Source organism: Dichomitus squalens (genome assembly GCF_000275845.1).
Source record: "Dichomitus squalens LYAD-421 SS1 unplaced genomic scaffold DICSQscaffold_3, whole genome shotgun sequence".
NCBI classification, from domain to species: Eukaryota; Fungi; Basidiomycota; class Agaricomycetes; order Polyporales; family Polyporaceae; genus Dichomitus; species Dichomitus squalens.
Genome location: NW_006766885.1, coordinates 1,350,992 through 1,363,749, shown reverse-complemented (window position 1 = coordinate 1,363,749; position 12,758 = coordinate 1,350,992). Strand labels below are relative to the sequence as shown.

Genomic DNA, 12,758 nt, shown 5'->3' with positions numbered 1-12,758 from the left:
GGCCAAGTGCTAGCACGAGCGCTCATCTGGTCGCGTGCGCGCCAAGACACGTCCATGAGGGCCCCTCACACAGATCTACCCCAAAACCCAGTCCCCGGCATATTTCCTCTTTTGAGCACTGGCACGTGGGATTAGCTTACCCAAGACAGAGCCTGGTGCGCCGCGCACGCCTGCGCCTGGCGTTCAGCAAACGTCCGCGCGAACGCGTTTGCGCGACCGTTTCTCCTCTCTCCCTACTCCAAAAATGACAACAGCAGGACTCGGCGTCCCCGTCAAGCTTCTCCACGAGTCCCTCGGACATGTCATCACCGTAGAGCTCAAGACCGGCCAGCTCTACCGCGGCAAACTCGCGGAAGGTGTGTTTCGTCCTGTCTTTTCTTGTCAGGGAAATACTGACGCCCCTGCGATGCTTTTGTGTAGCCGAGGACAACCTGAATATCTCCCTGAAAGATATCACCGTGACTCAGCGAGACGGCCGTGTGTCCCAGCTTGATCAGGTCTACATCAGGGGAAGTATGGTCAGATTCTTCATTGTCCCGGACATGCTGCAGAACGCCCCGATGTACGTCTTCAATTTAGCTCATGCGATGTGCCAAATGTTCATCGTGCGGCGATGATACTAGGTTCAAGCGTGTAGGACCGAACGCCATGAGGGGACGGGGTATCGGTACGGCTCGTGGAAGGGCCACGATCATGAGAGGTGCGTCTTGTCGTCCTGTGGACTTTTTACGTCTATTGACATCCAGCGGGTCTACTAGCGAATGGTACGCTGTGTTTTACCCTTTGCAGTTATATTCACAGTGCTGAGTGTATCTCTAGCTCGTCGTGGTCGCGGCGTCCCCGCTGCAAGAGGTATCCGTCGATAAATGCTGCCCTGGATTCAGCTGTAGTGCGCTCCTTCTATCGCCTCAAAACTGTTCGCATAGTTGTATTTGTGTTATTAGATCATGATACTTGCATCTCATCTCTGCATCGCGTGCGGCGTAAGGAATCAGACAGAGCCAGTCTCACAGTATTCTCACAAGCACTTCAAACGATCCAAATAAATATGCGCGAATGATAGCATCCATCCGACATAAAACCATAGCTGTCCTAATCGTACACGTCAACGGGCTGATCACGACAACATGCTCAGTGACACGCCATGCCCTTGCTGTCCCCTCCTCCCGACAGGACGGCGTCGATGTCGATGTGGGTGGAAAAGATGAAGTGGCCAAGAGCAGCACCAATAACAGTAGCGAGGATGAGGTATGCCTGGGTAGCTGGGTGTCAGACAGACCTTGTCGAACGTGTGACCGACAGATACTCACATTGTAAGTCATGAAGATCAGCATGAGGAAGAACGACAAGAAGACCTGCACGCCGTAGAGCGATGCGCGGGTAACACGAGCGGTGAAAGGAAGCGGCGTCCTAAACGAAGGTCAAGGCAGGCTCGTTAGCACGCCCAGCTCATCCTACCACGAACACCAGCGCTGTCCCAGGATGCGTGCAGCAGCCAGGCATCGCGCCCTAGAAACGACAGCGCCGCGTCCTGACCAAGCCCTCGCACTCACCCGGTGTGCCCCTTCGCAACCAGAACTCCAGTCAACAAGCCCGCCTCCTCGGAATCGATCTCAGGCGAGTCCCGACCACTCACCGGACCGTGTGCACGGGCGGCGGCGGCCTTGCCCTTGCCCTGCGCGCTGAGCGTCGCGGCGATGCGCCGGTCGAGCCCGCGCTGCGCGACGCGGAGGTACTCGTAGAGCACCCCGAGGGCGACGACGGCGGCGCACGAGAACACGAAGCCGGCCTTGGTGGAGATGTGCCACGAGCGGAAGACGACGCATGTGTCCTCGATCTGCGTGTTCCAGAGCATGTTCATCGAGCACGTCGGCCCGGATGGCATTGGCATCGGCATGTCGTGCCCTTCGTGGCCGCCGCCGTGTCCGCCGTGGTCTCCGTGGTTCATGTTGGTGCTTGTCTTGGGGTCAGGTGGAGAAGGAGAAGGCTCAGGGAAAGAGGGGGAGATAAGTAGCAGGCGAGGGCGCTGGCTACCGCTACGCAACGAGAGAAGACTGGACTGGCGTGCGAGCCTCGGTCACGGTGTCGAGGCTAGGGACCAGGAAGCGCCCATGGTACTACGCTCGGCAGAGTCCGACGACGCGTACGCTCTGGTGTCGGGACGCGTCAACTGCCGTCAGCTTCAGATCGACCTCTATTCTCTATCTTCCTCCTCCTCCACTACCTAACCTTCATCATGGTAAGCTTCATTTTGCACTCAATTGGTAAAGATACTAATGCGAAGCTTGTAGGCCAGACGTTACGACAGTGCGTACGCGAATACGCCTTCCGGGACCATACTAATGCGTACATCACATTACAGGTCGCACCACCATCTTCTCGCCCGAGGGTACGTCTCGTGGGTTTCTGAATGTGTACAGGCTACTAACCTGTGTCTTGCTTAGGGCGTTTATACCAAAGTAGGTTTGTTGTGTAATTCACATAGGGCTTGTCCTCATAACCCGGATGGCAGTCGAGTACGCCATGGAGGCCATCTCGCATGCTGGAACGGTCCTTGGCGTCCTATCGAAGGATGGCGTGGTACTGGCCGCGGAGAAGAAGGTTACCGGAAAGCTCCTCGATATGTCAATCGCGAAGGAAGGCGGGTATGGCGGGAGTGGCGAGAAGATCTTTCTGTTGAACTCGTGCGTCCTCATCACCTGCTCTTCTGTCAACTGTTCTCTTGACCTTACTCACACCGCTGTAGAAATGTTGTCGCTGGTGTTGCTGGGATTGCCGCAGACGCGAACTCTCTCGTGAACTACGCACGACAAGCCTCGCAAAGACACCTGTTCATGTATAACGAAGACATCCCTGTAGAGCTTCTGGCTCAGCGACTATGTGACCTCAAGCAGGGATACACCCAATATGGAGGTACGTATTTTGTCCTTGATGTACCCCGCACGGCCATCCGCCACGCCTCTATCCGCACGGGCTCACCGTTGTTCGTTTGCCCCTCATCCAGGTCTCCGGCCATTCGGTGTCTCTCTCCTGTATGCCGGCTACGATCCACATTACGAGTTCCAGCTCTACCACTCAGACCCCTCCGGCAACTACTCTGGCTGGAAGGCGACATGTATCGGCGCGAACAACGGTACGGCGACCTCCCTGCTCAAGCAGGAGTACAAGGAGGACATCACGGTGGAGGACGCGATCGAGCTCGTGCTGAGGACAATGAGCAAGACGATGGACAGCACCACGCTAGGCAGCGAGAAGCGTACGTCATCTCCCCTCTATTTCACCCTCCCCGTGATCTCCGGACGAGGGTCGGCGTGCTCATCCGGGTCTTGCGCTCACGCCTGTATCTTTGACATGTCCTCCGTAGTGGAGTTTGCGACCCTCACCCTCGACGCGAACAAGAATCCCAAGGCGAAGATCTACAAGCCGGCCGAGATCGATGCGCTCCTGCAGAAGCACGGGCTGGGGAAGAAGGAAGAGGACGCGGACATGGCGGCGTGATAACATCGACTAAGGTTGCCCCAGTGCAATCTGACATACCTCTCGCCGCCTTGTCCAGCTACGACCCGCGGGGAAGCGCAGGAGGGAGAGTGTCGAATCTGCACCGGGCCAACCCCCTTGTAGGATTGCTGGTTTGGGGCGGACTTGCTGTACAATGTACAAAATACGACCTTCGCATCCCTCTCTGACACATCTACGAGTGAGTCTGATTGTCCGCAGTCGCACGAAGATCACAAGGTTTGTAAGTACTGGTAACAGGCGCGACGGCACCCTTGCCTGTGATACAGCAGGGCTGAGCGCTCTGCGCGGTGGCATCCTCGTCATACGCTGCAAGGTGGGACTCTGTCTCGTCCTCCCGTCCCCCTCATCGGGTCTGCAGACTCAGCCTGAAACATGCTTGCCTTGTTCTAACCACGGTTGGCAACGATTCGCCCCCCCTTTTTTTTTCTTAGCCGTGGCCCCTTCCCGCTAGAAGATCGATGCTATCGCCGCCCAAAGACCTCCTCGCAGCTCGCGCACCCCGACTGAAACAGAGTCGTGGCCGTCTTCGCTGGACCCTTGGCGCAAAGACCTCTCCCCCCATGCGCGCGCGCCCCGGCGTAGTCACGCTCCGGGACAGCCGAGTCTGCGGGCGCGACTGTCCGGGTACCCTCGGGCGAGTGCTCGGGCATGGTGCGTGCGCGCGGCCCCTTGCGAGCGGGACTGAATGGCAGGGGTCTGCGAGAGGTGCGGTGGGGCCTCTGCCTCCCGCGTGAACATGGCACGGCGCGCCCGTCGCCCAACCCGAATAACGCATGCGTGGTTATGTGTAAATGCGTCTTCCGATCGTGACAAGGGTGCCGCAGCGCGCCGGGGCCGTCCCTTCGCAGGACGGCCATTTATGCTATGTACTAGTCGGACGCGCGCGCGCTCGGCATCGTAAACAAATCTGACACCCAGCGCGCGAAATAGAACGTCGAAAACGAAGGAGCATGTACGCGAATATGCCGTCTCGCGGTAGAAGCACCTATGTTTGAAATTGCTGCGACAGCACGACAGCGGCACGCACGGCGGGGCCTACGCACCGGGGCGAAATCGCCGGGACTTTGCTGCGACAGTCCTCAAGAACAAACGAAGCTGCCGCAAGTATTGGTCAAAATCCTCCGGAGAGAGGTTCCGTGTATGGTGACGGATGTGGATCAACATACTGTGAGCCAGGGACGAACAGCTGTGTGAAGGGAAGCCAGAACTCAAAAGAATGGCAATCGACATGATATATTGACAGTACAGCGCACAGCAACGCGCGGTGACATCACCACCGCAGACAAACAACATCGAAAGCCGTTACAACTGATATCACCAGCGTATGCTTCTTGCGTGTAACACTTGCTTGAGGGCCGCGGAGCCTTGACGGCGAGTGGGGGCGTTTAATCGGTCGATGAGAGGCGCCGAAACGGACGGACAAAGGGATTTTGTTCGCTTTGCCACAACGGCAGGAGGACGCGCCGCTCAGTCGTGCATCTCGTCGTCCTTGGCAACAAAGGCCTCCTCGTGCTCGTCCTCCTCTACGGCGTCCTCGGGCTTGAGGCCGGCCTTCGCGAGCGCCTCGGGGGAGGTGTAGTCGACGCGGACCCCGCGCGTGCGGCGGCCCCCAGTGTTGATGATCACGGACGGGTCAATTTCCTCGAAGTCCTCCTCCTATACGCGTCGGACGCGTAGAATGCAAATTTGAATGAATGCTCAGCTCGGGACCGATGACAGCCGGTAGCAGAGACGCGTTAGGACCCTGCAGGACTGACCTCGGCCATTTCCTCGTCCTCGTCTTCCTCTTCTTCTTCTTCGTCTTCGTCGTCCTCATCGTCATCATCGATCACGTCTTCCTGGACGGCCTTGCCCTTGCCCTTGCTGGCGGGTGGCGAGGTGGGCGCGGGGTGGTCGCCGTTGGCAGAGGAGGCCCTGTATGTTCACCACGGCTGAGACATCACGCTGAAGGCCACACAGGGCAAGTACGTACGAGAAGCTAGTCGCGTCGGTAGACATGGCGGGTCAGAGAGAATGCGTGCAGGGGTGCGGTGGCGCGCAGCGGCAGACGATGTATGCGCTGCAGGTGGTGGAATATGCTCAAGGCGTGTAAGATTCGGACGCGTCGCGACGCGTCCGCTGACCCTCAACTGTTTGCCGATGTTTGGGCCCCATTCTTGTCACGTCCCGTGTCCGGCGAATCGCCGGGCGCCCGGGAAGAGGCCGGCTCCGAGACCGGCGGAGGCATTGTGGGAGCGATCAGACCCGATTTGTCCGCTCTGAGTCGTTGGGGCTTTAACCGCACATTCAGCTGAGCGTGCGCAGTGCGTTCATGTCGGGCTGGTGGGAGGCTGGGAGCCGCGCCGGCGGTCGGAGAGCGTCCCTGCGTTTCACATTAGCCGTGGATGGACTCGCACCGAGTTGAGGGCGTGTCGGGCGAGTGTTGCTGGAGCTGGAATGGTTGCTAGATCGGCTCGTGATATGAACTTTGCCTGGGTGCGGACACAGTCACTGCGCCGTGTTTACAGATGACGTCGTCCCTCGGTGCCTTGACGGTATCGCCGAGGGGTGTGCTCGCGTGCGCAATGCAGGCTGTTTCACAAGTACTGTGGTCGTCGGGAGGAAGACGAACGGACGAAGATGAAGGGGAGCGAGAGGACGCCTGGCAGGGCCAGGAGAGAGGCCTGATTAGGGCAGATTGTATTGGGCGTAGGTTCTGGATAGAAAACGGCGAGTATGTGGCGAATAGTATGATGTAAAGATGCAGTGATGGCCATGTGCGTTGCGGCGTGAGGCTGGGGCCCGGGGCAGGGCGCGCTCGTAGAATGCAAATGGATGCATACGGATCGACATCTCAGCCTCTCCCAGCACCGCGCTGTCTCTGAGCCCGTCCAGTCCGAGTCTGAGTTCTTTCTGCGTGTGTGTGGCACTGTGTGTGCATCGCGGACTCTATGAGCTCCCACTGCCGTCCAGGCCCACGCGCGATAACCCCGTTCCTGCTTGGCTCTCCCCTCGCATCTCCCCGCCCACTGTCAGACGCCGCCGGCCACCATCATCAGTTAGAGACAGAGCCTGAGCCTGCGCCAGAGCCAGAGCCAGAGCCAGAGCCAGAGGCGGCCAAGTCCCCGACAGAGACCCAGGATCCGCGTTCACCTGCCCATCCCTCCGCCCATTTGTCACGATCCCTCTCTGCCCGAAGCGCCAGGCTGTCTTCCTCTCTCCTCCCCGCCCTCCGCCTCGCCGGGCTTGCTCCTGACCCCGACCGCGACCGTGTCCGCGACAGAGCCCGCGACCGCTCCTCCCGTGACATGCGCTCCTCCTCCTCCCGCTCATCCAAGGACACCCACACAAAGCCCCGCCCCATCGTCGTCCTCAAGCTCTCCGGCTCCTCCTTCCTCGACACCGTCATCAGGGACGACAAGTCCAAGGACCCCATCTACATCCTCGAGACCACCGCAGAGAACACCCACATCTTCCGTCTCGACCATCCTCGCGACGACGCCGTCAAGGCGGCCACCGTCCAGTGGCCCGCACACCCCGTCCGTGTCAAGGGCAAATCAGGCAGATCCATCCAGTTTGGCAATGGCAGCTGGAGGGAAGCCGAGGACGTGCTCAAGAGCGGGCCCCTCGGAAACACTGCGTACGCATATCCACCTCCTCCCACACCCGCTTCTCCACTAACTGTCATATCTCACTCGAACAGCATACGCAAGTTCAACCTCCCGCATTATCCAAACAGTCTCAAGTGGAAGCTCATTCCTGGTAATTGCTTCTGCGTACGTGCGCCTCCTGTTCGCGTCATTAGCGTCTCCTGCTCACGTTTTCCCCCTCTGCCGTTGCTCTATACATCCAGTGTGTAACGAACGCCGTAAAAGGCCCCGTCGCCGTCCTCGATGCTGCCACGCTCAGTGCTCCCCCACGAATCAAAATCTACGACTCGCTTATCGACAAGGAGACAGCGCGCTCCCAAGACAATTACAAGGGCGTCCCAACAATCCTGCTCGACTACCTTGTTACCACCGCCCTCCTGCTCGTCACAGACGTCCAAGAATGGCTTGACCGCCCAAGGGAAGCACGTATCCCCGGCAGTAATTCCTACACCATTCAGCGCTGGCTTGCTCTCATACACCACACACCGGCGCCTCCAGAACCAGACCACCCCACCGTAGACCTCAGCCTCACAGTCCCTTCGACCCCGCCACACTCTGCCACATTCCCGTCTCCAGGAGGTGGTTGGGATGCACAGAGTAGGGTGACGTCTATGTCGGGATCGAACGGTTCGGGATCAGGTGCGTCATACATCGGTGATCCGTTTACGCCAACGACCCCCGCTACGCCTGCCACGCCTGCGACGTCTGCACACTCGTCTATGTTGTTCTCTCAGCCTGGGGAGGATGTGCCTCCTGTGCCGCCAATGCCCGCTTCGTCGAGCTCGTCTCCTTTCGTGTTTAACGTCAATGAGCCCCGTCCTCGACAACGTCCCAAATCGAATCCGCAAACGTCCTCCTCGCATTCCCCTACTTCGTCTACGTCAACGGCACAGGCAACACGATTACCGAATCCCCTCACTATGCCCATTAGTGTTCCTGGAGCGTCTTCTCTGCTATCTCAGTCCGCGCCTGTCTCCGCCTCCGCCCCTACTTCCCCGTACCCTACTTCTGCAGGGCCATCGACGGCTTCTTCGTCTTCCTCGGGCTCACGACTCGGACGGCGCCAGCTGCCAACACCTCCGGCTCCTGCCCCTCCGAACTCGTTCGCGCAACCCTGGCTGTATCACTCGAGCTCCTCGTCCTCCTCGGCTTCTGCGTCTACTGCCACGCCTGCCCCCACTTCTTCTCTGCCGTCACCACCTCCTGGAACTCCGACGACATCGGCGGGCGCGAGTGTCAACACGCCATCGCGTACGGCCGCGCGCGTCTCTATGCGCGGAACCCTGCGTACAGCAGCGATACCGCCACCACCCCCTCCACCCTCAGGCTCGATCCCTCTCCCGCCAAAATTGGCACAGGAGCAGCGCGGGTACGCAAGTCCGCGGCCACGCACGGCGCCCGACCTGCAGGACGGGAACAGGCGGAGACATTCCGCAGGGGAGTTTGGGGGGTACGCGCAGGCGGCGGCAGACGAGGGCACGCCCGCGAGCACGCACCCGTACGCGCAGGCGTACACGTCGCTGCGCGGGCGAGACGTTGACGAGCGCGAGGAGCTCGCGGCGCAGATGCGCGGGCTGAGTGTGGGGCCGTCGACGTCGACTGCGCCGATGGGACACGGACACGTGCGCGCCCCGAGTCAGCCTGCGCCGGACTACGACACGCACTCCTTCGTGAACATGCCGCCGCCGGTTCCAGCGCTCTCGCCCTTGCCTATACCGCACGGCGCAGGGGGCTCGGGGATGCGCTCGCCCCCTGGCGGTTCTGGCAGGCGCGTGCTCACGGTGGTGAATGGCGATGCGAGCTCGCTGCCCGCTGAGGACCCGGGGCTGCTTCTGCACTCGGAGCGGGAACGGGAACGACGGATACGGCAACAGCAACAACAACAGCAGCAGCAGCAGCAACAACAACAACAACAACAGGCAAGGATGTCGTACGCGGACAGCGTGTACGAGATGCCCCCGCCGGCGTATGACGCGATCGACTTCTCGGTCCCGCCTGTCCCGCCTTTGCCTCGTCAGCAGCAGCCGCAACAAGCAACGCAGATGCAGCAGCTGTCGATACCGCAGATGGCGCCGGTGCCGAGTACGCCGTTACCGCGGACGCCTGTAGAAGAGCGCGGGGAGGGGCCGCGCGGGTCATAGCACCCGCGCATGTAACCCGCGTTGTCAAAGTCCGCGGAGTGGGAGTCAGCCATAGGACCCCGCATGTCATTTTCACTCTCTTTGTTTCTCGTCACGCTCATTAGACTTTCCCTAGTTTCATGTCCACAGTTCCGGTACACTGTTGTCCAATCTTATACGCTCGTTTTGTTGCATCATCCATTCCTTCCTCTGTTTCGTTCGCTCATTCCATCATTCGCTGTCTTTCTTTTCTCACTGTGGCTGTTAGTGTCCCCCGTCTGCACACACATCTGTCTTTTACAGCTGCAATGTTCTTGGCCCCCACGCATATGCTTCTTCCTGTTCCACTTCACGTGTCGGTCTCCCTCCATCTGTTGCTTGCATCCAATACGTGCGGGATCTTGACGATCTTGGCTCACTTCTCTGTATCATACGCTACAACACGTTTCTCTCTCTATTACTGCCCCACCGCTGCCGCACAATTCTCTGCCCCCTCTCGCCCTCCCCCTCCCCATCAACCCGTGCATGCCCGCTCTCCGCCCCGGTCTCGGGTCTCCAACTCCTCTGCTCCTCCTACGCGGTCGTTGGGCGTGGACTGCGCTGGCCAGCAAAACAAGACTGCTCGCATATCGTACTCGCGCCGGTCCGTAATACGCATACCCTCCGCCACAATACAATATATCCCGTTGCTCGCCCCGGCCCCCCAATCCCCTCCGATCCCATCACCATCGCCGTCGTCCAGGAACCCCCTCCTTCTCCCCGTGTCCCCACGGCCCCGGGTCATGTCGCCGCTTCTCCCACCCGCGGGCGTGCTTCGTCGGCTGTGTTCACTTTGGGCTGGGTACGCTTGTCTCTCGACCCCGCCTGTGCGCGAATGTTAGATACGGCAACGCGAAGTTCTCCCTCGCTTTCCTTTTCACGTCCATCGTTGCCGGTCTTCGGAACGGGGAGATGCCCGTGGGGGACCCGGGCCGCTTCCTTCGGTATCTCGTAAAGTCATCTTTAGTTTGGCGTTTGGCAGTTTTCATATGTCGTTCTGCTCTCCTTTCAGCACGGCACACGCGTCATATCCGTGCGGGCAGGGCCGCAGCAGCCACTGTCGACGTGCTTCTGTCTGTCCGTCTGTCTGTTCGGATTGTTGGACTTCTTCTTCTCCCCGGTCGTCCCATTGGTCGCTCCACTTCATTGTGTTACTTACTGTTTCCGTGCGCCCCCGCTTCCCACTTCCGAATTCGGTCACCATCGCAATCGCATATCCGTACGCAATCTATTACCTTACGTCCGGCCCCGCCCGAGTAGCGTGCCGCAGTCTGTTATATATTGTACAAAGATCTCCTCATTGCACCAAACCCCCAATACATGTACTACTACACGCTCGCATCTAATCGTCGTCCTTCTCTCTTCGCCCTATACATACATACATGTAAGGCCCTCTATAAACCTCCCGCGAATAGCAATAACATAGCAGCCGTCCTTATACGTACCCTCCCACGCCCGACGACAGACAACCGACAACTGCGGGGGCCGTCAGAAAACAACAAGCGGCTGCGTACGTCAAGCTTTGTCTCTGTGTGTTCGATAGAAGGGCAACCAGGATGCAGAAGCGTCGGCTGGCGCGGCGCGGACTGCTAGCCGAGCCCGGACGCGACGTGCGGACGGCCACCGAGGGAAATGGGTTCCCAGCGCGACAGACACATGACAGGGCGCGGGAGTCGACCAAGAGGGCGGATGCGATGAGGAGCGCTGGCCTCGACTCTCGACTCGGAGCTCAGCGGCGACAGGTGGGTGTGGACACTGGACGTGGCGCGCTGCTCTCCCCCTCCCTCCCATCGGAGGGGAGGAAGGGCCGTACATTTGCGGTGGCGTGCGCGCATGTGGGCTTGTGGGCTCTAACAACGTTTATGCCCCAGGCCGACGGCTGTGGCGTCCCCTCCGGACGTCGATACATTTTGAGACCGCAGGACTCGACGGGCACCGATCGTCTGGGCGTGGAACTCCGCGTGGTCGTTTTTGGGATGCTTGTGGGGTTGGTTTGGATGAACGTGATATCGAGCCACGCGTTCGGCGACCGGTTGTTGCCTCGGTGCCTTGATGGGGGCTAAGTCTACACACTTATCAAGTGCTGGGTACCTGGCGACTGGCCCTGGGATCGATGTTCAGTGGACAGCTTTCCCCGGACGTCGGTCAGCTACTTACCGAAACGAAACTCAGGATCTGCTGCTCTTTGGTTGCCTGACATACTGTACGTGTAGTCGATGATTGACTCTATTGCTACCGAACGTCAATTCCTTGTGTTGCGCTATGCGTCAAGAGCCCAGAGCTGATTAAGCCCCGGGTCACGACAACGACGTCAACTTCGAGATCAGTGCGCATGTCCCCCTTGGAGTATGAATGCTGAGAAGCCTGTGACGAACCATCGCACATCGACTCGACGACAGGATAGCACGTATTTGATAGTATGCCTAGCGCCGTCCGGATCTCGGGTACGTCTCACTGGGCCGGCCTCAAGACGACGGCGAAGAGGACTCCCGATTGCAAGCCCTAGATTGGCTGGACGCTACTAGGAACAAAATATGAGCTTGACAGTGCAGTAGTGAATTCGAGAGCATACAGTGAGAATTTCCGTCCCAATAAAGGCCCTGAATGTAGTCATGCATGTTATGGGCCGACAAGTCGTGGCTTCGTGCATACCATGCTGCCATGTCGCAAATCGAGGTTGACGTAGATGGACTATCGTTCATCTTTTTTCGAAGTAAGACACTATGGAGCATGTTCCCAAACCACAACAGTCCAAGCCGGAACATGGAGGCGGGCAATCGCGTGCCAGCAGTCTCACCGGACCGCGACTGGACGGAGACCATGGCGGATGCCATGCGGATCCAACAAACTTATCCTTTGATGACAATAACATAAGCTACAATCGCGACCCCAGTGTTCGGACAAACCGCCGTGGCTCCCGCACCTGCTGTCCGATAGAGCTATAAATTTGCACAATGATGCAACGCGTAGAGACTCAAGTCAGATAAAAAAGAATGGCGTGGATTGAGCGAGGTGTTGTTGCGATCTGTTAGCAGGAAGAGGTTCAGTAGATGAGCCATGTGCAATGTTGGTACTCGGTCCAGCTTCCTTGTCGAGCGCTCATCCCCGAAAAACTTTGGCACCGTTTCCTAGGAATCCTGTATATGATGCATATTTTTCCGAAGGTATTTGAGGTACAGAAGATGTGCAGTAGAATACCGGCCATCGAGCGTGACCTTGCGCCACAAGACGGTCCTTCATTGTCAATCTCCGCTCGAGCGCCTGTGCGCGCGAATCTGCACACTCGGGTCGGAGTCTTAACCGGCAGTTCTCGGCATATGTGACTTTTCGTGACCACTCCGCGGAGAAATGTCCGAACACTGGGGTCAAGACCCACTCCTCGCCCTCCCGTCCTCTCACTTCTGAACGGAGTACTTTCATATTCCTCAAGTGTGTTCTATCACGGTAGATG

At 58.8% G+C, this 12,758-nt stretch overlaps 6 protein-coding genes across 6 annotated transcripts; 3 read left to right on the top strand and 3 right to left on the bottom strand.

The window, feature by feature from the left end:
• Positions 1–244: 244 nt before the first annotated feature.
• Positions 245–866, top strand: DICSQDRAFT_50639 (Sm-like ribonucleo protein; the record flags this gene model as incomplete). Its single annotated transcript, XM_007361992.1, has 4 exons — positions 245–356; positions 421–562; positions 624–709; positions 820–866. The coding sequence occupies 4 exons, from the start codon at positions 245–247 to the stop codon at positions 864–866; spliced, it is 387 nt and encodes a 128-aa protein (XP_007362054.1).
• A 265-nt stretch (positions 867–1,131) lies between these two features.
• Positions 1,132–1,885, bottom strand: DICSQDRAFT_50825 (Ctr copper transporter; the record flags this gene model as incomplete). The annotated part of the gene is made up of 3 exons (XM_007361991.1): positions 1,132–1,254; positions 1,311–1,410; positions 1,554–1,885. The coding sequence occupies 3 exons, from the start codon at positions 1,883–1,885 to the stop codon at positions 1,132–1,134; spliced, it is 555 nt and encodes a 184-aa protein (XP_007362053.1).
• Positions 1,886–2,133: 248 nt separating this feature from the next.
• On the top strand, positions 2,134–3,679 carry DICSQDRAFT_79558 (N-terminal nucleophile aminohydrolase). The gene is made up of 8 exons (XM_007361990.1): positions 2,134–2,239; positions 2,292–2,307; positions 2,363–2,389; positions 2,445–2,459; positions 2,513–2,684; positions 2,747–2,913; positions 3,005–3,256; positions 3,365–3,679. Exons 1-8 carry the CDS (start codon positions 2,237–2,239, stop codon positions 3,496–3,498), a joined length of 786 nt encoding a protein of 261 aa, XP_007362052.1. The 5' UTR covers positions 2,134–2,236; the 3' UTR covers positions 3,499–3,679.
• A 51-nt stretch (positions 3,680–3,730) lies between these two features.
• On the bottom strand, positions 3,731–4,322 carry DICSQDRAFT_133030 (uncharacterized protein). The gene has a single exon (XM_007361989.1). It carries the CDS (start codon positions 4,167–4,169, stop codon positions 3,981–3,983), a length of 189 nt encoding a protein of 62 aa, XP_007362051.1. The 5' UTR covers positions 4,170–4,322; the 3' UTR covers positions 3,731–3,980.
• Positions 4,323–4,715: 393 nt separating this feature from the next.
• On the bottom strand, positions 4,716–5,591 carry DICSQDRAFT_177996 (uncharacterized protein). The gene is made up of 3 exons (XM_007361988.1): positions 5,492–5,591; positions 5,277–5,433; positions 4,716–5,175 (listed from the first exon to the last, which is right to left on the bottom strand). The coding sequence occupies exons 1-3, from the start codon at positions 5,515–5,517 to the stop codon at positions 4,987–4,989; spliced, it is 372 nt and encodes a 123-aa protein (XP_007362050.1). The 5' UTR covers positions 5,518–5,591; the 3' UTR covers positions 4,716–4,986.
• Positions 5,592–6,449: 858 nt separating this feature from the next.
• DICSQDRAFT_177995 (uncharacterized protein) lies at positions 6,450–10,709 on the top strand (the record flags this gene model as incomplete). The annotated part of the gene is made up of 3 exons (XM_007361987.1): positions 6,450–7,138; positions 7,202–7,274; positions 7,352–10,709. The coding sequence occupies 3 exons, from the start codon at positions 6,450–6,452 to the stop codon at positions 9,287–9,289; spliced, it is 2,700 nt and encodes an 899-aa protein (XP_007362049.1). The 3' UTR covers positions 9,290–10,709.
• Positions 10,710–12,758: the final 2,049 nt, after the last annotated feature.

Bases quoted from the DNA above. Each gene is read 5' to 3' on its own strand.
- DICSQDRAFT_79558 (XM_007361990.1), top strand. The intron at 2,685-2,746 runs GTGCGTCCTCAT...ACACCGCTGTAG, and splicing joins AAGATCTTTCTGTTGAACTC to AAATGTTGTCGCTGGTGTTG. The intron at 2,914-3,004 runs GTACGTATTTTG...CCCCTCATCCAG, and splicing joins GGGATACACCCAATATGGAG to GTCTCCGGCCATTCGGTGTC.
- DICSQDRAFT_133030 (XM_007361989.1), bottom strand. From the start codon at position 4,169: ATGCCCGAGCACTCGCCCGAGGGTACCCGGACAGTCGCGCCCGCAGAC.
- DICSQDRAFT_177996 (XM_007361988.1), bottom strand. From the start codon at position 5,517: ATGTCTACCGACGCGACTAGCTTCTC. The intron at 5,434-5,491 runs GTACGTACTTGC...GTGAACATACAG, and splicing joins ACCGACGCGACTAGCTTCTC to GGCCTCCTCTGCCAACGGCG. The intron at 5,176-5,276 runs GTCAGTCCTGCA...CGACGCGTATAG, and splicing joins AGGACGAGGAAATGGCCGAG to GAGGAGGACTTCGAGGAAAT.